This window comes from Budorcas taxicolor, chromosome X (assembly GCF_023091745.1).
Source record: "Budorcas taxicolor isolate Tak-1 chromosome X, Takin1.1, whole genome shotgun sequence".
Lineage (NCBI taxonomy): Eukaryota > Metazoa > Chordata > Mammalia > Artiodactyla > Bovidae > Budorcas > Budorcas taxicolor.
In genome coordinates this window covers 60,996,010-61,022,534 of record NC_068935.1, presented here as the reverse complement: position 1 = coordinate 61,022,534, position 26,525 = coordinate 60,996,010, and the positions used below count along the sequence as shown (strand labels likewise).

The 26,525-nt window shown below is 42.1% G+C and overlaps 1 protein-coding gene across 1 annotated transcript in view; it reads right to left on the bottom strand.

Moving 5' to 3' along the window:
* Positions 1–24,729, bottom strand: part of TMLHE (trimethyllysine hydroxylase, epsilon) — a 68,774-nt gene extending 44,045 nt beyond the window's left edge. The window contains exons 1-2 of the mRNA XM_052663725.1: positions 24,690–24,729; positions 13,161–13,342 (exon numbers count right to left, since the gene is read on the bottom strand). Coding sequence (XP_052519685.1) covers positions 13,161–13,341 — 181 coding nt within the window. The 5' untranslated portion in view covers position 13,342; positions 24,690–24,729. The remainder of the gene's footprint in view (positions 1–13,160; positions 13,343–24,689) is intronic.
* Between the last annotated feature and the right edge of the window lie 1,796 nt (positions 24,730–26,525).

Here is a 26,525-nt window from a genome sequence, read left to right as displayed (position 1 = left end):
ATATCTGCGCACTTAAGGCCAACACTCTCATTTATGAATCAAATTTCCTCCTCGTACTGGATCATTCTCATCAGTGAAGTGTTGTAATATCTTCCATCTTAAAATAATATTCCCCTGGTTTTCAGGTTTCCACTACCTTCTCCAATTCCCTCTCTCTTAATAAGCTTGTTTTTAACTTTATAATGGTATTAGGTCTATATAAAAGGTGCAAATACAAAGAATTCACATATAACACTTGCCCAGTTTCCCCTATTAGTATTATCATACAATAGTGTAATAAATTTTTGACAGTGAATGAATATTGATATATTATTCATTAAATTCCCAAATTTATTTGAATCATTTGTTGTTGTTCAGTCATTCAGTCAAATCTGACCCTTTGCAACCACATGCACTGCAGCATGCCAGGATTCCCTGTCCTTCACTGTCTCCTGGAGTTTGCTCAAATTCATGTCCATTGAGTCGGTAATGCCATCCAGCCATCTCATGCTCTGTTGTCCCCTTCTACTCCTGGCCTCAATCTTTCCCAACATCAGGGTCTTTTCCAATGAGTCCACTCTTTGCATCAGGTGATCAAAATAGTGAAGCTTCAGCTTCAGCATCAGTCCTTTCAATGAATATTCAGGGTTGATTTTCTTTAGGATTGACTGGTTGGATCTCCTTGCTGTCCAAGGGATTCTCAAGAGTCTTCTCTAGCAGCATAGTTCGAAAGCATCAACTCTTCCATGCTCAGCTTTCTTTATAGTCCAACTCTCACATCCATACATGATTACTGGAAAAATCATAGCTTTGACTAGATGGACCTTTGTTGGCAAAGTGGTGTCTCTGCTTTTTAATTTGCTGTGAAGCTTTGTCATAGCTTTTTTTTCCAAGGAGCAAGCATCTTTTAATTTCATGGCTGCAGTCAATGTCCACAGTGATTTTGGAGTCCAAGAAAATACAGTCTGTCACTGTTTCCATTTTGTCCCCTTCTATTTGCCATGAATGATGGGACTGGATGCTATGATCTTCATTTTTTGAATGTTGAGTTTTAAGCCAGCTATTTCACTCTCCTCTTTCATAAAGAGGCTCTTTAGATCCTCTTCCCTTTCTACCATTAGAGTGTTATCATCTGTGTATCTGAGGTTATTGATATTTCTCCCTGCAATCTTGATTCCAACTTGTGCTTCATCCAGCCCAGCATTTTGCATGATGCACTCTGCATATAAGTTAAATAAGCAGGGTGACAATATACAGCTTTGATGTACTGCTTTCCTAATTTTTGAATCTCATTAGTTTTCCCCTAATTTCATTTTTCTGTCACAGGGTCCCATTCAGGGCCCAGGTTACATTCAGTCATGTCTCTTTAGGCTACTCTGGACTGTGACTGTAACTTTCCTTGGTTGTGATGATCTTGAGAGTTTTGAGAGGTACTAGTCAGGCATTTTGTTAGAGTGCCCCACAATTTTGGTTTATCTGATACTTTTATTGTGTTTAAATAGGGGTTTTAAGTTTTGGGGGAGATAGCCACAGAAGTGAGGGGCCCTTCTCACCGAACTCTATCACTGGTATATGCTATCAGAGGTAGTGTTTGCTAGGTTTTTCTTCTTAAGAGTTACTCTCCCCCGCTCCTTCTACACTCTATATTCTGTGGCAGCAAATCACTAAGTACAGCCTGCCTTCCAGGACAGAGGAGTTAAGATCCACCTCCATTGCTGGGGGAGAAGGAATATCTATATAAGTTATTTGAAATTCTTTTGTATGGGAGATTTCTATCTACTCTCCCGATTATTCAATCATTTATTTATATCAGCATGGATTCATGGATATTTATATTTTGTGTTATAATCCAATATTACATCATTTATTTTCTTGCTCAAGCTGTTCCAGGTTTGGCCATTAGAAGTTCTTTCAGTTAGCTCCTGTGTCCCTTGAACATTGCCTCATCATTTTTTTTTTTTTTTGAGCTTTCTTACTTTCTGAAACTACAAGATGCTCCAGGCTCATCTTGTATCTTCTCTGGCCCAGCCCTAGAATCATCCAATCTCCAAAGGGTTGGTTCCTTTCGCTAGAGAATGGTATTAGAAACCAAGATCTGGGTGTGCTCATTGCTACTGGGGTGTCATTATTCCCAGGACCTCTTAATGGGTAGAGCTAGAAAATACAATAATCTATGTGTAAAACATATACACTTGACCCTTTAATAACACAGAGTTGAACTACACAGGTCCACTGATACACAGAATTTTTCTCAATAGTTCAGTTCAGTTGCTCAGTCGTGTCCGACTCTTTGCGACCCCATGAATCGCAGCACACCAGGCCTCCCTGTCCATCACCAACTCCCGGAGTTCACTCAGACTCACGTCCATCGAGTCAGTGATGCCATCCAGCCATCTCATCCTCTGTCGTCCCCTTCTCCTCCTGCCCCCAATCCCTCCCAGCATCAGAGTCTTTTCCAATCAGTCAACTCTTCACATGAGGTGGCCAAAGTACTGGAGTTTCAGCTTTAGCATCATTCCTCTCAAAGAAATCCCAGGGTTGATCTCCTTCAGAATGGACTGGTTGTACATACTACTTATTATACAATCTGTGGTTGGTTCAGTACAAGAATGCAGAAATGTGGATAGAGGGGAACCACATATACAGAGGGCAATGTACAAGTTATATGCACATTTTTAACTGCACAGAGGATTGGCACACATAGCTCTTGCATTGTTCAAGGGCCAAATGGAATTATTTCTGTATCTTCACATCTCTCTATATGAGGCTAAACATGAGTTTACTGATGTCTCCAAATATAATGCAATACATTGATTCATTCTAGCAATCCCTCTCTACTTATCTTTAACTGATTTCTTTTCTGTCCCTATAGTTTTGCCTTTAATAGATTTTATGTCATTCCTTTTTATTCCATTGCATGGATGTACTATAGTTTACTAATTGACCTGTTGAAGGGTATTTTGATAGCTTCCCACTTTTGACAATTATGAATAAAGTGGTTATTCACATGCGGGTTTTTGCTGTGGCCATACGTTTACAAATCAGTTGGGTAAATACCTAGAAATGCAACTGTTGGCAAGTCCACGTTTATAAGAAACTACCAAACTTTATTCTAGAATGGCTGTACCATTTTTGCATTATCACCAACTATGAACAGGAGTTCCTATTGCTCTGCATGCTTGTCAGCATTTAGCATCGCCAGTTTTCTTGGATTGTAGTAATTCTAACAGGTGTTTAGTGGCATCTCATTGTGGGTTTATTTTGCATTTACTAATTTGAAACGATGTTGAGCATGTTTCATATGTCTATTTGCCATGCTTTTCTCTTGTGGTGAGGTGTCTGTTCAGCTCTTTATACCCTTTTAAAAACTGGGTTGTTTTCAACTTTTAAGAGGTCTTTTCAAAATTTTTTCTCAGGTATGTTGTTTGCAAATATTTCTTCCAAGTCTGAGTGGCTTTTCTTTTCATTCTCTTAATGGTCTTTTTAACAGAGAATGTTTTGAATTTTGTGACTGTAGCCATAAAATTAAAAGATACTTACTCCTTGGAAGAAAACCTATCTCAAACCTAGACAGCTTATTAAAAAGCAGAGACATTACTTTGCCAACAAAGGTCCATCTAGTCAAAGCTATGGTTTCTCTAGTAGTCATGTACGGGTGTGAGAGTTGGACCATAAAGAAAGCTGAGCACCGAAGAATTGCTGCTTTTGAACTGTGCTGCTAGAGAAGACTCTTGAGAGTCACTTGGACTGCAAAGAGATCCTTGAAAAACGTGGCTTTGAATGATTTGGGTCCACTTACATGCAAAATTTTTCAATAGTAAATACTACAGTACTACATGATTTGCAGTTGGTTTGATTTGTGGATGCATAACCACATATATGAACAAACTGAATATATAAAGAGGACCAACTCTAAATTACAATCAGATTTCTGACTGCTCAAAATGTTGGTACCCCTAACCCCTGCATTGTTTAAGGGTCAACCTTATTATGGAAATTTAAGTATTTTTACTTTTTTCCAGAAGTGCATTGGCTATTCTGATATCTTTGTCTTTCCACATACATTTTAGAATCAGTTTGTCAATATGTATAAAAAATGTCTGCTGGGATTTTGAGTGGGATTGCACTGAACCTGTAGAACATACTGAGAATTCACATCTTAACAATATTGAGTCTTCTAATCTATGGTTATGGAATGTGTTTTCAGTTATTTATGTTCTTTCATTTTTAATCAGTGTTTTGTAGCTTTTTTGCACAGATTCTGTGTGTGTATTTATTGCCATACATCTCCCTCCAACTACTGCTTTAGTAGCTTACCACAGATTTTGATAAGTTGTATATTCATTTTCATTTAGACTGAGGGGCCTAGAGGAGCTATCCCACATTGAAGGTCAGGAAGGGCGGCGGTAAGGAGATACCCCTCGTCCAAGGTAAGGAGCAGCGGCTGTGCTTTGCTGGAGCAGTCGTGAAGAGATACCCCATGCCCAAGGTAACAGAAACCCAAGTAAGGTGGTAGGTGTTGCAAGAGGGCATCAGAGGGCAGACACACTGAAACCATACTCACAGAAAAATAATCAATCTAATCACACTAGGACCACAGCCTTGTCTAACTCAGTGAAACCAAGCCATGCCCGCGGGGCAACCCAAGATGGGCGGGTCATGGTGGACAGGTCTGACAGAATGTGGTCCACTGGAGAAGGGAATGGCAAACCACTTCAGTATTCTTGCCTTGAGAACCCCATGAACAGTATGAAAAGGCAAAATGACAGGATACTGAAAGAGGAACTCCCCAGGTCTGTAGGTGCCCAATACGCTACTGGAGATCAGTAGAGAAATAACTCCAGAAAGAATGAAGAGATGAGGCTAAAGCAAAAACAATACCCAGCTGTGGATGTGACTGGTGATAGAAGCAAGGTCCAATACTGTAAAAAGCAATATTGCATAGGAACCTGGAATGTCAGGTCCATGAATCAAGGCAAATTGGAAGTGGTCAAACAAGAGATGGCAAGAGTGAACGTTGACATTCTAGAAATCAGCGAACTAAAATGGATTGGAATGGGTGAATTTAACTCAGATGACCATTATATCTACTACTGGGGGCAGGAATCCCTCAGCAGAAATGGAGTAGCCATCATGGTCAACAAAAGAGTCCGAAATGCAGAACTTGGATGCAATCTCAAAAACGACAGAATGATCTCTGTTCATCTCCAAGGCAAACCATTCAATATCACAGTTATCCAAGTCTATGCCCCAACCAGTAATGCTGAAGAAGCCGAAGCTGAACGGTTTTATGAAGACCTACGAGACCTTTTAGAACTAACACTCAAAAAAGATGTCCTTTTTATTATAGGGGACTCAAATGCAAAAGTAGGAAGTCAAGAAACACCTGCAGTAACAGGCAAATTTGGCCTTGGAATGCGGAATGAAGCAGGGCAAAAACTAATACAGTTTTGCCAAGAAAATGCACTGCTCATAGCAAACACCCTCTTCCAACAACACAAGAGAAGACTACACATGGACATCACCAGATGATCAACACCGAAATCAGATTGATTATATTCTTTGCAGCCAAAGATGGAGAAGCTCTATACAGTTAACAAAATCAAGACCAGGAGCTGACTGTGGCTCAGATCATGAACTCCTTATTACCAAATTCAGACTCAAATTGAAGAAAGTAGGGAAAACGGCTAGACCATTCAGGTATGACCTAAATCAAATCCCTTATGATTATACAGTGGAAGTGAGAAATAGATTTAAGGGCCTAGATCTGATAGATAGAGTGCCTGGTGAACTATGGAATGAGGTTCGTGACATTGTACAGGAGACAGGGATCAAGACCATCTCCATGGAAAACAAATGCAAAAAAGCAAAATGGCTATCTGGGGAGACCTTACAAATAGCTGTGAAAAGAAGAGAGGCAAAAAGCAAAGGAGAAAAGGAAAGATATAAGCATCTGAATGCAGAATTCCAGAGAATAGCAAGAAGAGATAAGAAAGCCTTCTTCAGTGATCAATGCAATGAAATAGATGAAAAGAACAGAATGGGAAAGACTAGAGATCTCTTCAAGAGAATTAGAGATACCAAGGGAACATCTCATGCAAAGATGGGCTTGATAAAGGACAGAAATGGTCTGGATCTAACAGAAGCAGAAGATATTAAGAAGAGGTGGAAAGAATACACAGAAGAACTGTACAAAAAAGAGCTTCACGACCCAGACAATCACGATGGTGTGATCACTCACCTAGAGCCAGACATCTTGGAATGTGAAGTCAAGTGGGCCTTGGAAAGCATCATTATGAACAAAGCTAGTGGAGGTGATGGAATTACAGTTGAGCTATTTCAAATCCTGAAAGACGATGCTGTGAAAGTGCTGTACTCAATATGCCAGCAAATTTGGAAAACTCAGCAGTGGCCACAGGACTGGAAAAGGTCAGTTTTCATTCCAATCACAAAGAAAGGCAATGCCAAAGAATGCTCAAACTACCGCACAATTGCACTCATCTCACACGCTAGCAAAGTAATGCTCAAAATTCTCCAAGCTAGGCTTCAGCAATACATGAACCGTGAACTTCCTGATGTTTTCAAGCTGTTTTTAGCAAAGGCAGAGGAACCAGAGATCAAACTGCCAACATCCGCTGGATCATGGAAAAAGCAAGAGAGTTCCAGAAAAACATCTATTTCTGCTCTATTGACTATGCCAAAGCCTTTGACTGTGTGGATCACAATAAACTGTGGAAAATTCTGAAAGAGATGGGAATACCAGACCACCTGACCTGCTTCTTGAGAAATCTGTATGCAAGTGAGGAAACAGCAGTTAGAATTGGACATGTAACAACAGATTGGTTCCAAATAGGAAAAGGAGTACGTCAAGGCTGTATATTGTCACCCTGCTTATTTAACTTATATGCAGAGTACATCATGAGAAACACTGGACTGGAAGAAGCACAAGCTGGAATCAAGATTGCCGGGAGAAATATCAATAACCTCAGATATGCAGATGACACTACCCTTATGGCAGAAAGTGAAGAGGAACTAAAAAGCCTCTTGATGAAAGTGAAAGTGGAGAGTGAAAAAGTTGGCTTAAAACTCAACATTCAGAAAACGAAGATCATGGCATCCGGTCCCATCACTTCATGGGAAATAGATGGGGAAACAGTGGAAAAAGTGTCAGACTTTATTTTGGGGGGCTCCAAAATCACTGCAGATGGTGATTGCAGCCATGAAATTAAAAGACGCTTACTCCTTGGAAGAAAAGTTGTGACCAACCTAGATAGTATATTCAAAAGCAGAGACATTACTTTGTCGACTAAGGTCCGTCTAGTCAAGGCTATGGTTTTTCCAGTGGTCAAGTATGGATGTGGGAGTTGGACTGTGAAGAAAGCTGAGTGCCAAAGAATTGATGCTTTTGAAGTGTGGTGTTGAAGAAGACTCTTAAGAGTGCCTTGGACTGCAAGGAGATCCAACCAGTCCATTCTGAAGGAGATCAACCCTGGGATTTCTTTGGAAGGAATGATGCTAAAGCTGAAACTCCAGTACTTTGGCCACCTCATGTGAAGAGTTGACTGATTGGAAAAGACTCTGATGCTGGGAGGGATTGGGGGCAGGAGTAGAAGGGGACAACAGAGGATGAGATGGCTGGATGGCATCACTGCCTCAATGGACGTGAATCTGAGTGAACTCCGGGAGTTGGTGATGGACAGGGAGGCCTGGTGTGCTGCGATTCATGGGTTTGCAAAGAGTCGGACACGGCTGAGCGACTGAACTGAACTGAACTGAGACTTTATATGTTTTTTAGAGTCCTTTAAATTTTGAGCTTTTGGCTCAAAATGTGGTCTACCTTTATGAATGCTTCATCTACACTTCAGAACAATGTGAACTTTACTGTTGTTGGATGGATTGTTGTACAAATGCCAACTGGATGAAGTTGGTTCATGGTACTTAGTTAATATATCAGTTACTGTGTGTATGTATGCATGTTAGTTGCTCAGTTGTGTCCGATCTTTGTGACTTGAGGGACTGTAGCTCACTAGGCTCCTCTGTCCATGGAATTCTCCAGGCAAGAATACTGTAGTGGGCTGCCATCCCCTTCTCCAGATGATCTTTCCAACCCAGGGATCGAACTGCACTGCAGGCAGATTCTTTACTGTCTGAGCCACCTGGGAAGCCCATCAGTTACTGAGAGATGTATTAAAACCTCCAAATGCAATTGTGGATTTATTTCTACTTTTATCTCTCTTTCAGAATTTTCCACAGTTTGTTGTGATCCACACAAAGGCTTTGGTGTAGTCAATAAAGCAGAAGTAGATGTTCTTCTGGAACTCTCTTGCTTTTCTATGATCCAGTAAATGTTGGCAATTTGATCTCTGGTTCCCCTGTCTTTTCTAAATCTAGCTTGAACATCTGAACATTCTCGGTTCATGTACTGTTGAAGCCTTGCTTTGACAATTTTGAGCTTTACTTTGCTAATGTGTGAGATGAATGCAATTGTGAAGTAGTTTGAACATTCTTTGGGATTGCCCTTCTTTGGGATTGGAATGAAAACTGACCTTTTCCAATCCTGTGGCCACTGCTGAGTTTTCCAAATTTGCTGGCATATTGAGTGCAGTACTTTGACAGAATTGTCTTTTAGGATCTGAAATAGCTCAGTGGGAATTCCATTACCTCAACTAATTTGTTCGTAATGATGCTTCCTAAGGCCCACTTGATTTTGGACTCCAGGATGTCTGGCTCTAGCCTTTGATTGTGTGGATCACAACACACTGTGGAAAATTCTGAAAGAGATGGGAATACCAGACCACCTTAACTGCTTCCTGCGAAATCTGTATGCAGGTCAAGAAGCAACAGTTAGAACAGGAAATGGAACAACGGACTGGTTCCAAATTGGGAAAGGAGTACACCAAGGCTACATATTGTCACCTTGCTTATTTAACTTATATGCAGATTACATCATGCAAAAGGCCAAGCTGGATGAAGCACAAGCTGGAATCAAGATTTCAGGGGAAAATATCAATAATCTCAGATATGTAGATGACACCACCCTTATGGCAGAAAACAAAGAGGAACTAAAAAGCCTCTTGCTGAAAGTGAAAGAGGAGTGAGAAAGCTGGCTTAAAACTCAACATTCAAAAAACAAAGATCATGTCATCCGGTCCCATCACTTCATGGCAAATAGACGGGTAAACAATGGAAACAGTGAAAGACTTTCTTGTCTTGGGTTCCAAAATCACTGTGGATGGTCACTGCAGCCATGAAATTAAAAGACACTTTCTCCTTAGAAGAAAAGCTCTGACCAACCTAGACAGCATATTAAAAAGCAGAGATATTACTTTGCTGACAAGGTCTGCCTAGTCAAAGCTATGGTTTTTCCAGTAGCCATGTATGGATGTGAGAGTTGGACTATAAAGAAAGCTGAGCACTGAAGAAATGATGCTTTTGAACTGTGGTGTTGGAGAAGACTCTTGAGCATCCCTTGGCCTGCAAGGAGATCAAACCAGTCAATCCTAAAGGAAGTCAACCCTGAATATTCACTGGATGGACTGATACTGAAGCTGAAACTCTAATACTTTGGCCACCTGATGGGAAGAGCTGACTCACTGGATAAGACCCTGATGCTGGGAAAGATTGAAGGCAGGAGGAGAAGACAGTGACAGAGGACAAGATGGTTGGATGGCATCATCGACTCGACTCAGTGGACGGGAGTTGGAGCAAGCTCCAGGATATGGTGATGGTAAAGGACAGGGGAAACCTGGTGTGCTGTAGTTCATGGGGTTACAAAGAGTCAGACATGATTGAGCAACTGAACAACAACAACTTAAGTTAAAGAAAAATATTTAAGTAGACTATAATTTTTTAGAGTAGTTTTAGGTTCACAGCAAAACTGAGACAAAAGTTCAGAGAGATCCATATATCCTCTGTTCCTACCTCATCCCTTAACTTTTATCCTGAGTCTTTACATTTAAAGCGTGTTTCTTGTAGACAACATATAGGTGAATATTTTTTGATTCATTTTGACAATTTATTTTTTGAAGAGATTACCAATGTAGTTGACTTTAAATCTGCCTTCTTGCTGCTTTCTATAGTTGTATTTATTCCTTACTTCCTTTCTTTTTTCTTCTCTGTCTTTCTGATTTTCATTGTATGATTCCATTGACTTATTATTCACACTATTTTAAAAAACATTTTAAAATTATTCTTCCAAATGTTTAGAATGTACATTTAAATAATCTAAGCCCACTTTTAGATAAATCTAAAGTGTCACTCAAAGTTGTAGAGTATTTTGCATACCACTAGCTATGAAAGAGAGTTCTGATTCCTCATCATCCTAGTTAGAACTTGGTATTATAAATAGAATATTCCTAATTTCTCCCTCCTATCCTGTCATATTATTTTCACTTATTTCACTTTTATATGTGCTATGAACACCAAACACATTGCTGCTACTGCTACTGCTAAGTGGCTTCAGTCGTGTCCAACTCTGTGCGACCCCATAGATGGCAGCCCATCAGGCTCCCCCGTCCCTGGGATTCTCCAGGCAAGCACACTGGAGTGGGCTGCCATTTCTTTCTCCAATGCATGAAAGTGAAGAGTGAAAGTGAAGTCATTCAGTCGTGTCCAACTCTTAGCGACCCCATGGACTGCAGCCTACCAGGCTCCTCCGCCCATGGGGTTTTCCAGGCAAGAGTACTGGAGTGGGGTGCCATTGCCTTCTCGAAACACATTGCTATTACCATTTAAATAGTTAAAATTTCATGTAATTCAGAAGCAGAAAAGTTTGTTTTTTATCTTCATTCCTTTCTAACACTCTATTTTTATGTAGATCCAAGTTTGTTACCTATATCATTTTTCTTTTGCCAGAAGAAATTCTTTTACAATATTTTGAGAAGTTAGATGAGAAAGTCTATTTCTCTATCACTTTTGAAGGATTGCTGGATATAGAATCATAGGTGGTAGTTTTTTTCCTCCCTTTAATGTCTTAAAATTGTCATTCCATTGTGTTCCTGCTTGTATAGCTTCTCATGAGAACTTTACATAATTCTCATCTGTCTTTCTCTGTAGGTAAAGTGTTTTTCTCTCCTCTGACTGCCTTCAAGATTTGCTCTCTGTTTTTGCTCTTTTGCCTAAGTGTGGGGTTGTGTTTGTGTGTGCATGGGTTTTTAAAACGTATCCTAAGCTTCTCTAAGCTTCTTGGATATGTGGTTTGGTGTTTGTCATGCATTTTGGAAAGCTTTCAGAAATTATTTCGTCAAATATTTCTTCCGCTTAGTTCTTTCTTTCTTCTTTCAGTATTCCATTCATGTATATTATATAACTTCTGATATCATTCCACATTTTCTGAATACTCTGTTATGTTTTGTTTGTTTGTTTCCACTCTCATTTTCTCTGTGCATTTCAGTTTAGGTAATTTCTAATGACCTATTTTTACATTCACTGATTCTATTCATGGGTGTCTGATAAGCCCCACAAAGTCATTCTTCATTCCTGTTACTATGCTTTTGATTTCCTTTTGATTCTTTCTTGTATTTTTCTATCCCTCTGCTGACAGTATCCATCTGGTCTTCCACTTTGTCTACCTCTTCCATTTAGAATCCTTAAAATATTAACCACAGTTATTTTAAATTTCCTGACTGAAAATTTCAATACATATGTCACATGTGAGTCTAGTTCTGATGGTGCCTTTTCTCTTCAACTTGTGTTATTTCTTGCCTTTTAGCATGTATGTTTTGTAATTTTGTGCTTGTTGACAGCCAGACATACTGTATAGAGCAGTAGATACTGAAGTAAATAGGACTTTATGGTGACTATTTGTCTGATGTTTGCTCTGTCTATGGGTACCAGAGGCTTTAAATCCCTTTAGTGATTTTGTTTTTACCTCCCCTCTTGGCCTTGCCCCTTTTCTTGGTGCTTCATGTCCAAGACAGTGTTTGTAGCTGTCATCCACTGCTATTTTAACGAAGACTTATTAGCTTGCTGGAGTCGGGGGAGGAAAGGGAATTCTCTGATCTTGGGATTAAGTCTAAGTCTTTGGAGTGCATTGTGGGTCTGTGTCTTGGGAGTATGGTCCTCACAGTTGTTTTTGGCCCTTTCCAGAGTACTGTGAGTTGAACTGTATTCCCCCAAAAGATATGTTGAAGTTCTCACCTCTAATACCTGTGAATGAGACCTCATTTGGAAATAGCATCTTTGAAGATAATCAAGACAGGATGAGGTCATACTGGATTTGGGTGGGCCCTCAATCCACCGAGGTGCCCTTATAAGGAGAGAGAAATTGGAACACACAGAAGAGACCCAGTAAAGAAGGTTACGTAATGATGGAGGCAAACAGTGGAGTGATGTTGCCGAAAGCCAAAGGACACCAAGGAGAGGGAAGAAACAATTCTCTCCTAGAGCCTTCAGAGAGGACATGGCCCTGCCAACAACTTCATTTCAGATTTTCTACCTCTAGAATTGTGAAAGAATAAATTTTTCTGCTGTTCTCTCCTGACTAGTTCATGGTAAATTTATCATAGCAGTGCCAGGAAACTAAAACACAGGAGTAAAGCTTTTGGCCCCTCTGCCACCTAATACCTTCCCTGGCTGTAGAATTTCCAGTCTATGTCTTTGAAATTTTCTCCCCTGTATAGTACACTCAAGATCAGTTGTTCAATCATGTCCACCTCTCTGCGACACCTGCCAGGCTCCTCTGTCCATGGGATTTCTCAGGCAAGAACCCTACAGTGGTTTGCCACTTCCTCCTTCAAGGCATCTTCTCGACCCAGGGATTGAACCCATGTCTCCTGCATTGTCAGGCGGATTCTTTACCACTGAGCCACCAGGGAAGCTCCCTCCCCTGTATACTGAGGCTTTGATTTTTTCTTTCCTTTTTCCTTAGATGACCTGGGGAGACAAAGTGGGGTGGACCATGGCAGAGCTCCCTTCCCCTAGCTGGGATGAGATTTTACTATTACCCCATATTATTTCTGTCTTTCTCACAACCTGTAAAAGAATCCTGGAAATACATGGTTAGAAGTTGTCACAACTCCACAGAAAGTATTTTCAGTCCACATGAAAAGTATGTCACTGCACAACGATGTAAATATACTTTACACTTACTGAAGTTTACACTTAAAATGGTTAAGATGATATATTTTATGTTACTTTTTTATCACAATTAAAAATAAAGTATCTGTCTCTACACGTCTTACCAAAATGATCTTCATGTTGCTGCCAAACACAATTCAGAGACTTGGAGGCTGTATGGTGCCAATAGATGGCTAGTGGAAATAAGCTTTTGAAGTTGGACTGTTGAAGGGCCCAATGTGTGACCCGTCCCCTCAGCAGGTCCTGGAGCCTGCTTTGTAGGTGGGACAACCTATGACACCACATCCTAGAAAATTCAACAACGAGAGTGTTAGTAACAATATAAAACAAGGTTTATACGGCTATAGGAATAACACTACATATGTAACTATGTAAAATAATTGATTTTCTTATCTCAACCACAGAGCATTAAAGGAGAAATTCTGAAAAGCTAACCATAAGTGGTCGATAACCATTACTTCTATTTTCTTACCAGCCACTCATATTATGCACTGTAATCTTGCTTCCATCCCACTATCTAACTGAAGTGGTTCTTTAGAAAATCACTAATTCTAATCTTCCAACCACATATAAGGGTTGACTTTTAGATCTTGTCCTTCTTGGACTCATCACTGTGACACTATTGATCATCCTCATCTTGATGCCTTGAAACTTTCTTTTCCACTGATTATGTGTAATTGTGGGAGTTTCTTAAACTTTCAGTGACTCTGTTTCCTGTTCTGTAAAATGAGTATAACAATAGTACTTATCTCATGGGTTTAGTGTACTTAGAACTGTGTACATAGTAAAACCTATATATGTCAGCTACTATCATTCTAATCATCCTCATCATTATTGTTATTAGGGATAAACTATATCTATTGAGAAAAGTACCTTTCTCGGAGTTGATGACAACCTGAGTGTGATGCTTTCATAAATATTAAAAAAATAACACCATTTGCATATGATCTTAAAAGGAATTCATTCATCTTGTGGGAAAAAAAGAAGGTCATGCCAGAGAAGCTATATGGAGCTTGATGTGAACCTTCTCAATAACTCCTTGCAAAAATGCTTGCTTTGAGTGGATGTGTACATGTTACTATGTGGTAAAAGTTGATAAAGGAACTGAATTTCATGCTGATGGGGGATGAAACCAATCACATATACCAAGTCCATAGCTAGAGATATAAGATAATTTGCTGATGACTGAGGGAGGTTCCTGAAATAGGTTAGAGTCTTCACCCCTGGAGGAGGGCATGGTAACCCACATCAGTATTCTTGCCTAGAAAATCCCATGGACAGAGGAGCCTGGCAGGCTGCAGTCCATGGGAGTCACAAAGAGTTGGACATGACTGAGCAACTAAGCACAAGGTCTTCAGGGAAAAGTCCAATTTAGTTATCATATTAGGTAATGCCTCCAATTACCTGATCCTAAGCCACCTCTCAGCCTGACTTCCTATTATTTACTTCCTTGTACTTATTTGTTCATAGTTTCCCAGACTCACTATAAATTTTGAGAAACTCTTGTTCATGCTATTTGTTCCTCTAAAGTGAAGCCCTTCCTACTCTCTTCTATTCATCTTTTAAGAATAAGTGGAGATATCATTTCATCTAAGAATTCTTCCCTAGATTCTCAGAATGAACTAGCAGCTTTGTTTAGTTCTCTCATAACAGTCTGTTTACACCTCTGTCTTCCATCTCAATACATTTTGTTGAAATTGTATGCCTTTCTATTATGACATTGTTAATTGGCTATACTCCGATATAAACAAAAAGAAGTCAGACACAAAAGGCCATATGCTATATGATCCCATTTACATGAAATGTCCAGAAAAGGCAAATTCAAAGAGATAAAAGGTAGATTAGTGCTTGTCTCCAGCTGGAGCAGTGGGTAGGGAGGAATTGGGGAATGACAGCTAATATGTGTGCAGTTTCTTTTTGCAGGGATGTAGATGCTCTAAAATTAAATGATGATTGCAAAAATTAAAAAAAAAAGAAATTATATGTTTTTATGCTTTCCTACCAGTAAGACCTGGATACATCTCAACAGGAAACCTATGGGTCATTTATGTTTGTACCCTAATATCTAGCATGGTTCCTAGTACTTAGGAGAATTTCATAGACATTTGTGGACATTGGATTGAATTAATTTTCTTTGAGGTTCATAGCATCTTTAAATCTGGTAAGGTGCCTGCTATAAATCTTAACTTAAGTAATGAAAGTGCTGATGAAATCAAGCCAAAGGTAGGGTTTGCAATAGGCCATCTCAAACTCTTCCATTGCTTATGGTCTGCAATCAGCACTCTTTGAGTATGGTTATTAGTATATAATTGTATTAATTATATAACCTACCAATATGGTTTCATAATTCTTGTTCCCAAGGGTATCATAAAAGACTTGTTAAAATCTTGCTGAAATTGCATTCATTCAATGTACATGTTATAGCTGTCATATTTTCATAAACACCTCTAATAAAATTAGATCTGTGTGGAATGTCTTTGTTGATAACTTTGCAATTTTCTAGGTATTCGTTTACTTGAAAATCTGTTCTAGAAGCTAACCAAGGACATATTTAACTCATTGATTAGTAGATTGAAAACTTCCTTCTTCTTTGTTAGAAGTGGTAGTATACTTATATAAATTAAGTGTTAAAGCATCTTCCCTTATTCTTATGAATTCTTTTGATCATTGGGAATTGTTAAACAATATCAAGTTATAACTTATCCAACCCAGGACACATGTACTTCTTCCTTCTGAGAACATAGTTAACATTGTTCTGCCTTTGCAAATATGTGTTTATACAAGCCCGAGGTAATTTTGGGCCTTAATCCTTCCAAATACTAATCCTTTAGGCACATGCCATCTGCTATATTCATCCTTCTTTTCGCTGTTTATACATCATTCTTTAAAAAGAAAAACAGCACCTATGAGGTCATTGTAAAACTTCCCCTGCAACCCATGGCTTCCCTCATTTCTCCTTTAATAGGATAATTTGCTGTTCCATGGTCAAAATGATATTTTTGAGAGCTTCCAAATCTTTAGAGTCTAACTCCATCTTAATGTAAATTAAGGTCCATCAAGTATCAATCATCCTAAGAGAAACTTTTGGAGAACAGCAATTGCTAGAAATTCTAGTCAGAGTAAGCAATTACATAATAGGTCAATCTGAACCTTTGCATGGTTATTGCTAAGGAAGAAGCATTCCCTCTTAAAAGGCTTAAAGCCGAGTCCATTTAGCCTCTGTCAATTTTTCCTTTCAAATGTCTCTCAGATTTGTTCTTCTCTTTCCATTCCTATAGATGCTTTCATCAGCTCATACCTGGACTACTGCCATAGACTAGATGGTTTCCTTGCCTCCATTCTATCCATATTCCAATCCACCTTCCATACTACTGCCAGATTAATTTTCTTAAAACAATTTCAGCATATCACTCTCCTGCCTGAGACCTAGCTCAAATGTCACCTTTGTAAAATCTTCCTAACCCCCCTAGGAAGAGTTAGGAGCTGCCTACTCAGTATTCTCACAGCGCTTTGTGCATACCCTTATGAGCTTACAACATATCCAATAATTACCCATTTAATTACTTCTCTCTTCCATTCGCTGAGAGCTCCTTGAGGGCAGACAAAACTATTGACACATCTCTTGGCCCCATCTATCTTGCCCCGTGCCTCAGTGCTTTCACATATGTGGTTTCCTCTGCCTACTGTATTTCTCCCTCTCATTATTCCTGCTCAATTCATTTAACACATATTTATTGGGGGTCAACTTTGTGCCAGAAACTATTTTAGGCACTTGGGATTTATCAGGGAACAAAACAAACAAAAATGCCTGCTTTCATGGAGCTTATCTTCTAGTGGAAGGACAAAGATAAATATAATCAATAAATATAAGAAGGCAGTCAGGGTGATGCAGCAGGATAAAGGGGTGTGCTGAAGGAAGTAGGACTTTTAAACATGGTGATCAGGGTAGACTTTATTGAGAAAAATGACATTTGAACAAAAAGGGAATTGTTAATGATGATATTTTTCTGGTTTAAAGGAGGTCAAAGTAAAAGCTCTAAGCTGAGATTGTATCTGTCATACATATCTTTGTCTGGGTTTAACTAGTGCAAGAATATATTGGACTGCATGAGTTAAGAGGATGCTCCTTTACATCGAGGTCTCAAAATTAAATGCCCACAGGGTCTAGGCAAGAAACATAAATAGGTGAAGCATAAGAGACAATAGGGGACTGTGGTGAGAGGGGTGAATCGAAGAATGCTTGATCTGTCCAAAAATACTAGCCACTACTCAGGTCTAGCTAATTATTGCCAGAGAGTATTAATGTTGCCATATTTGAGAGGAGCCAGAAATGTATATTCTATGAGAAATATCCCAATGTGTAACGTTGACAACTGCATTAGGCCAGGTCCTTTGAAAAGGAGGTGCCATGACAGGCACAGATTGTGCAAGTGGTTTATCTGGGGAAACGTTTGACAGAAAATAGAGACAGAGTCTGAGAAGTCCAGGAGAGTTGTTGTGTCAGGATGTAGGTCTAATTTCTGTGGAAGAGGGTAAATGCAAATCAAAACCACAATGAGATACCACTGCCTATCTGTCATAATGGCTATTATCAAAAACCCAACAAGTAACAAGTATTGGCAAGGATGTAGAGAAAAGGGAACCCTCCAACACTGTTGATGGGAATATAAATCAGTACAGTCACTATGGAAAACAGTACGGGGGTTGCTTAAAAAATTAAAACCAGAGATACCATATGATCCAGCAATAACACTCCTGGGCATGTACCTTAAAAACCAAAAACACTAACTTGAAAACATATATGCACCTGTGTGTTTCAATGCAGCGTTAATTTTTTTTAATGATTCTGATCATTAGTTGTGACCCTCAGAAAACATTTCCACGTGAATTTAATTCATAAGCTAGAGCTATGCTTCCTAAAATCCTCCCTTCCATCTTCTCTGGTTCTCACACATCCTGCCACTGCCGTAGGGATGCTCACACTCCATGCTAAGTTGCTTCAGTCCTGTCTGACTCTGTGTAACCCCATGGACTGTAGCCCACCAGGCTCCTCTGTCCATGGGATTCTCCAGGCAAGAATACTGTAGCGGGATGCCATGCCCTCCTCCAGGGGCATCTTCCCGGCTGAGAGATCGAACCCACGTCTCTCACATCGCCTGCACTGGAGGCAGATTCTTTACCACTAACACCACCTGTGCTGACTGTGGGAATGAGCCAATACATCCACAATTCTTGGGGGCGTCAGGCAGCTGGGGACCACCAGCGGCCCACCAGGGAGACCTTGCATGGATATAGTAACACCTTAAATCTGTAGGGACTAGACGATGCACTGGCCAACTCCAAAGTTCTCCAGGGAGCAGCCTTGGGAGATTCTGAACACCAAAAACCTGATGCAGGTATCTGTCCCAGGGCCAGGTGGGCTTGGTGACAAAGGGAGTGGTTCTGAGCCACTTTTATTAAACCAACAGGTGGCACAGCTAAGTGCAAAACTTCACATTCCAAACTGTGGGGGACAGGAAGGGGAGTTGTTGGTTCCTTCCCCGCCCCCCCCCCACCCCACTCTCAAGCATGTTACAACACAGCTCTAAAGCCTGGAGGGCCTACTTGATGGGTGACAGCTTAGGAGTCAGGTGGGGGAGGACCCTAGCACCCTCTCATTCTCTGCAAAAGGTCTGGGGAAGGAGTGAAAGCTCCCCAAGCATGCCCCCAGCCTCAACTGCTCCTCTGTAACAATGGGCCCTCCTCCATCAGGAGAAACACATGTCCCTTCCCGAGCAACAGAGTATGATCATAGCCAGCTGTTCCCGAGTCCAGGCTCAGGAGAGGAAGTCTCAGCGAGTGTCAGTTCAACCATGCACTCAACAGGTTGGCCGCCCACCTTAGCAGCTGGGCCCCACGCTTCTGCAAAGGGAGGACCCCTGGGCCTTGGGGGAACAGGACCCCCAGACACTGATGCTGCTTATAGCTCCCTGGGTAACTCTGGGTGCCACCCCCAGCCTTCCCTTCCCACCTTTTCAGCATCTGCTGAGTCTGTAACCAAGCCCATTCCTTCCCTACCATCCTTGAGGATCACACGCCTGCCAGCCATGACCCCTAAGTGGGCAAAGACCTGCCCCCTAAAATATATCACCACGTCCCCTCTAGAAAACACAAATCCTGAGATCTCACCTGGTGGTCACTGCTTAAGACTCTGCACTCTCACTGCAGGAGGCAGGGGTCTGATCTGTGGTCAGGGAGAACTAAGGTAGATTTCCCAGGTGGTGAGGTGGTAAAGAATCTGCCTGCCAATGTAGGAGATGCAAGATAGGGTTTGATCTCTGGGTGGGGAAGATCTCCTGGAGAGGGAAATGGCCACCCACTCCAGGATTCTTGCCTGGACAATTTCATGAACAGAGGAGCTTGGCGGGCTGCAGTCCATGGGGTCACGAAGAGATGGACACAACTTAGCAATTGAGTGCACAGGCACAGGCAACTGAGATCCCACCAGCTGCACAGTCCAAAAAGAAACCCACCATCAAACCCCAAAGACAATAGACAGGTTGGAGGGATCAGACGGGTGGGTGTGTGGTCAGGGCAAAAGGAACTGGAATGACTTTTCCCTGGGAGCCCAGGGCCAAATGCAGAACCCCCTGTTTGCTCAGCTGGGCCAGAATGTTCTAGAGAATGCAAGAGGAAGGTCAAGAGAACCAAAGTCTCCCAAAGCAAGCAGGCCTTGGGGGGAAAGCTCCATGGTTTCCCAGCACACTGAGGCCTTCCCAGGTGTTGGGCATCCAGTGGGGTGGTCAGAGATGGTCACTCTACTGGGTTCAAAGGGTTCCCCACTCCCACCCCGCTGCCAGCGCCCACACCAGAAGCCCTCCTGGATTACTCACAGCCAGCTCACCCACTTGGATGGGTAAGGGGCACCATTCTCTCCTGCCTGCCCTGGGGCTGCAAGGAGGTGACAGGGCTCAGAGCTTGGGCCTCTGGCACATTTGCATGAGAACACAGCCCCGCCTGGAGAACTGGACTGGGGTGGCACGGGCTTTCTTCTGGGGCTGGTTGTGCTTGCACATGTGTGTGCAAGGATCTGGAGCAGCGCTGTCCCATGGAACCTCCTGCCATGGAGGCAAGGTGGCCTCTCCGAGCTGCCCAGTAAGGCGGCTGGCACCTCCACAGTGGTGGTTCCTAAGATGCAGCTGGTATGATGGGGGAACCAACTGTCTCCCTTGGGTTCAAGTCTGAATCACAATTGCCAGCGGCTGCCGCAGCAGATGGCATAAAATGGTGCTCTTGGGTCCCGGGGACTCGCCATGCCCCCCCGAGCAGGACTGATGTCTCCATCCATCACCAGCCCAGAACGCTGCCCTGTCCACTCACGGAGATGACCACCGCCCGCCAGGGCCCGCACATCACAAGGCGAATGGGTACCCAAGGGCCTGGCACGTCTCCCCAGGGGCCCAGTGGGGTAAGGCACGGAAGTCCTACTCTGCACCTGCACGGTGTCCAGCAAGACTTTCCCAGGGGCCAGCGACCTCAAGAGTGGACACTGAAGGTCCTCTTTCCAAATGCCCCCAAATTCAGCACTGCTTACAAAATCCAAAAGATGGAAACAACCTAAGTGTTCACTGATGGAGGAATGGACAAAGAAGATGTGATATGTACATATGATGGCATATTACTCAGCCATAAAGAAGGATGAAATCTTGCCATCTTCAATAACACTGATGAGCCTAGAGAGTAGTGTGCTGAATGAGATAATTCAAAGAGAGAAATACCATATGATTTCAGGTATGTGTCAGATGTAAAAAACAATACAAATGAATAAATAAAACAGAAACAGGCTCATAGATACAAAAAACAAACTGGCCATTGCCAGAGAAGAGGGAAGTAATAGGGGATGAAAGAAACAGATAAGGGATCGTAAGAGGTACAAACTTCTGGATACAAAATAAATTAGCTGTGTGGGCATAATGTATACATAGGGAATATAGCCAATAACATTATAATATCTTTGTATGGTGATAGGTGGTAACTGGACTTATCATGGTGATAATTTCATAATGTATAGAAATATCGAATCACTATATTGCACACCTGGAAGTAATATGGTATTGTAGGATATACTTCAGCTTAAAAAATAGGTGGCTTTAGACCACCTACCTCACACCACACACACAAAAGAAGTCAAAATGGATTAGAAATAAATGTAAGATTAAACTATAAAACTTTCAGAAGAACATATAGGAGAAAATCTTCATGACCTTGGATTAAGCAAAGAGTTCTTAGCTACAACACGAAAAAGCACAATTTGCAAAAGAAAAATGATAACTTGAGCTTAACCAGAATTCAAAACCTTTGCTTTTCAAAAGCCATCATTAAAAAATGAAAAAAACTAAAAATATTTAAACAATGAAAAGACAAGTCACAGATAGGAAAAAAAAATTCAAATGATATACCTGATAAAGCACTTGTATCCTAAATATATTTTTAAAATCTGACATCTCAATAATAGGAAAGGAAATAACCTAACTGAAAAAATGGGCAAAATATTAGATAGGCATTTCTTCAAAGAACATTTACAAATGGACAAGACAGATGAAAGGATGTTCAATATTTTTACATTAAGGAAATGTACATCAAATCTAAAATGAGATATTACTTTACATCCACAAGGGTAGCTATACATCTTCTAAAAGGAAAAATGACAAAATATTGGTGAGGATGTAGAGAAATCAGAACTTTTATATGGTGCTGGTGGTGCATGTGAATGTAAACAATGTAAAATGATGTGGGTTAGTGGTTGTTAAGGGGGTTGGGATGGTAATGGGGACTAAATGCACATGGGCAAGAGAGCGATGCTACTGAGGTGACAGAAATAGCTAACGTTGAATGCAGTAATGGTTGCACCACTTGATAAATTTACTAAAAATCCTTGAAAGTACATGTAAAAGGAGTCAATTTTATGGTGTGTAAATTATATCTCAATACAAAATTTTAAAAACACTTTGGGAAGGAGAGAAAAACAGAAAGTTCGTGTGTTTGATTATTCATTAGGGGTCATACACGCCTCATTGAGCTGCTGTATGTTGTTGATGTTGCTATTGTGGTTATGGTAGGAGTGGAGATTTTCCCATGAGGACTGAGGGTCAAGCAAAGACTTGGATCCTTTAATATAGTTTTGTAATTAACAGAAAAGGAAAGAGTGTTGCTGGGTTGAAATTCTGAGTAACAGGAGGAAAGAGAAGTGAGTGGGTTTACAAAAAAAAATGTTCAGGACGCAGAAGTGGCAAGATTTTGCACTGATCAGATATTAGGAACGAGGAAGAGTGAGGATGCCTCAGACTTAGCATGCTTCAAGTTGAATTCCTGTTGTCTCAAACTTACTGTCCTCCTGTGCTGCTCATCTCAGAGTGGATCAGCGTCCTGGCACAGAGGAAGTATTCATTGATTGTCTTCAGAGTGACAGTGTGAATGAACAGAGGAAAAATATGGCCAAAGCCTCCACGGGGTCCTGCCAGTCAGTCAGTCCTACGCTCACCCACGAGGTCAGCTCAGCAGATGTCTAGCAGTAGTTCCCTCTCACCCAGTTGATCACTTGGGAAATCATCAGGTCCCCAATCCTAAAGGACACTCGCATTCATACCCAGCAGCCACTCCTTGTTTAAACTCTCATCCTAAAGGACACTCGCATTCATACCCAGCAGCCACTCCTTGTTTCAACCCTGTGGGCATGGCAGAGACCAGATTTTGCCCAAAGCCTATAAATTGTCCTGCAAATTCTTTACACGTGGGCAACGGCAGGTGCATGTATAGCCCATATGAGCACAGGGGACATATGGTGTTGTAGAGAGAGGGTCACAATGGTGCCCAGCTTGTGGATCCATGTTCACTTTGGCTCCAAGCAGAAAGAGACTCTTCCCATCAGAAGGGGTGTATTCACCCAGGGCCTACGTCTGCCCCACCCCACCTCATCCTGGCAGGCAGAAAACACAGCTGCCAGAAACACTGCAGAGAGTGAGTGATCAGTTTGGATATTTTACTGCTGTCTCCAAAGTTGACAAGCAGAGATACAGAGCTGTTTGTGGTTCCTCATACAGATACTAAAACCAGAAAGTGATCCCTCACAGTCCACCATTCTTCTCAGAAATAGGGGGACATGCAAAAGACACCCCCAGACTCAACCCACCCTTTGAACATTCCCTTCATCATACTGGTTATGAGATAAAGTATAACATCTTTAAGTATCACGACAGATAAACACATTTACCTCTTGTGGTTGTGAAGATTACAGTGTTTTGCATAATATATGGTTGCCATTATCACTGTCACTAGTTCCTTAATGAGAAGGAATTAGAGGGACAGCATCATGTCCCTCCATAGGGTTTCTAATTCTTTGCCCTTATGCTGCTGCTGTTGCTTCAGTCGTGTCCGACTCTGTGCGACCCCACAGACGACAGCCCACCAGGCTCCGCCGTCTCTGGGATTCTCCAGGCAAGAACACTGGAGTGGGTTGCCATTTCCTTCTCCAATGCATGACAGTGAAGTCGCTCAGTCGTGTCCAACTCTTCGCAACCCCATGGACTGCAGCCTACCAGGCTCTTCCGTCCATGGGATTTTCCAGGCAAGAGTAGTGGAGTGAGTTGCCATTGCCTTCTCCTTTGCCCTTACAGTTAATGCAAAATCAAGTGGAATTTTTAATACAGTGTTTCCTGAAAATACCAAGCTAAGAGGCAACCCTAAAAGACAACTCTATGGGAATGGCATATGAAAGCATTCCTCCATATGAGAACTCAGGTCTGTCTTGCAGTGTTTGATTACACAGCTAAGTCACCCAAATCTTTCTGATTAGACTTTGCCAGACCGCGTACAATGCTCATTCAACCCATAAGGTTTTGGACAATGATTTATCATCTGGTTAAACTCTTTAACGGTAAAGCATTCAGAAGGGCATTCTTTGGAGTTAACATTAAACCAAAGCATTGAATTAATGTTTCCAGTTTTCCCCGCAGGTGGTAAAGTAAGTAAGCCTCCTTGGGCTTTGCAGAATTGTTTGCATAACAGAGAGAGATCTCCTGGCCTAACTTCCCCAATGCCCTGCCCTGCCTCTTGCTAGGTTTCCTGCTCCCGAGGGGCTGAGAAAGGGTACCATCTGGGCAGAAAACATTAGCAAGAAAGAGTCAGTGCTGCAAGGTCCTGCAGACAACCGAATTCCAGCTTGCACTGCACTGCCCAGCCAGGCGAAGCATGGAGATGGGAGGGATTCGCTGAAAGCTGGACACAGTGAAGGACAGACCCAGGGCGGGGAAGTCTGCTCGAGTTTGAGGCTATGTCCTCTGGGCAGCAGTCCCAAAGCGAGTCTGCTGCAGCTCTGCAAGCTGTTCCCAAGCACTGGGTCCAGCAGACCACGCGCTGATCTACGGGCTCTGGGTCGCGCAAGTGCCACCCACCGTGTAACGGAAGCCCTGCAGCAAGGAACAAGTGGCCTTCTCCTGTGCCAGGGTGAAGGTAAGTACCACCGCCCCGGGGCCCAAGCAGCCAGGGTGGGGGCGGCCACTGTCTCACCTCCCCGGGCCTGCAAGCCAGCGCCTCGGCCACGCCACTCATGAACCCACCCAGAACACCCCTTCCCCGCTCCATGGGGCGGGACCCACCTGTGCCAGAGGTCGCGACTCCCAATTCAGCCAAGTGGACGAATCGCAAGCGAGGAGAGCCTCGGAAGGCAGCCCTGCGCCCGCCCTTTTGCTTTTGGCCCCCAAACCGGCAGCCCCACACTCCCCCCTCCCCCGGCGCGAGGCCCCGTTCCCCGCCTGGAGGCCCCGCCCCGCTCCTTCCGGCCGGGGGGCGGGGCGTCGCGCCGGGCGCGCAACTGATGGCCGCGCGCGCTGGATCCTTGGAATTAGCAGGATGGAGACGGGTCGCTGAGGTCGATTCCTAGCAGATTGGGAACCATCAGTTGCAGGCAGCAAAATAGATGGACCCATAAAACGATGCGTGTAAGACCCAGGTCGCCTTGCTTGCCTTTTCAGGACTCTGCCTCGGATGCTCCTATTTCCGGTAGTTTTATTGAGGTTCACTAAATTTACCTTCTTCCAGTAGACTCCGCCGCTCTCTTGAGCTTACGTGAACACAGCACTCACTGCTGGCCTCCCACCAACTCGTTGTTGTTCAGGCGCTCGGTCGTGTTCTGTCTCTTGCGACCCCGCGGACTGCGGCACGCCAGGCTTCCCCCCAATTTAGTTGAGCACTTTGAATCCAAGGTCCAGGTACAGTGTTAAGTACAGTAAGCGCTAGAATGGAACGAATCATTAGGAACACACAGCTTAGGCACGCAAACATGGAAGAACAGTATACATATGATAAAGAAGGACAAATTAAGCTCACTGAAATACTATGTGTGATGGAAATTCAGGACAAAGAGAGAAACTGAGCAACACATAACAAATGTCATGTATAGACATTGAAAATGGGAGACTGAGCAGTCTCGTAGTTATTGGACATGCAAATTGATATTCAAAATGGTAATGGAAAAGGTTTGTAGAAGTCAGGACCAACAAAGGAAAAAAAAACCTTCATACTTTTACCCTGGAATTCTTTCTGCCAAATGCTTTTTCCCTAATTGTCTATTTTCAAAATTGCTACTCATTATTTTTGACTCAATTGAGATATTACCTCCTCTATGAATCCTTCCTTTTCTTTCCTAAGTAAGTGTATATTCTGGTTTTTCATGAGTCCAATGTGACCAATGGTCTCAAGCACAGGCCTCAAGTATACCACTTAATCATTCTGGATTATAGTTTCTCCGTTTGCATGCCTGTGTCCCTCTGTGAGCAGGTGGCTTCTTGAAAGCTGGAAATTCATATTTTTCAAACTTATTTTCAGAGTCCCTAGCCCAGAACCTAACAAATCTTGTGTGTAATGTGAGCATTATCTAGAACCAGTGAGTAGGAAGGAAAAAGGCTATAGCTAGGATGTGAATTAATGTACAGAAGAATCACTGAATAAGGTGAGACGATAGACTCAGACTCGTGTTTACTCATGCAGCAAACATTAATGAGTGTCAACCAAACTCCAGGTGCAGTATTAACCACTGAGTGTAAGATAGTAAACAAAAACTGGAGAGAGTTCATGCCCTATGGAGTTTAAAGAGCAAATAGGAATTAGCCAGGCAAACAGGAAAAGGAACATTCCAGATGGAAGGAACAGTATGACCAAAGGTCCTGTAATAGGAAAGAGCATGACGATAGCAACTAGAGTGACAAGATCGATAAGGGGGAGTCGAAATCAACAGGGAGAAAGTACCCAGAAAGAGGCCAGAGGTTAACAGATAAAGCCTGTTTAAAAGCTGGGGAAAAAAGCCATTTTCCTTAATAATAGTAACCAACATTTATTAAATTTGCCACCATAGGCCAAAGGCTGAACTAAGTATTTATAACATTTAAGATAGATAATATTATTATCCTTGCTTTAAGGATAGGAATATCTTTGCT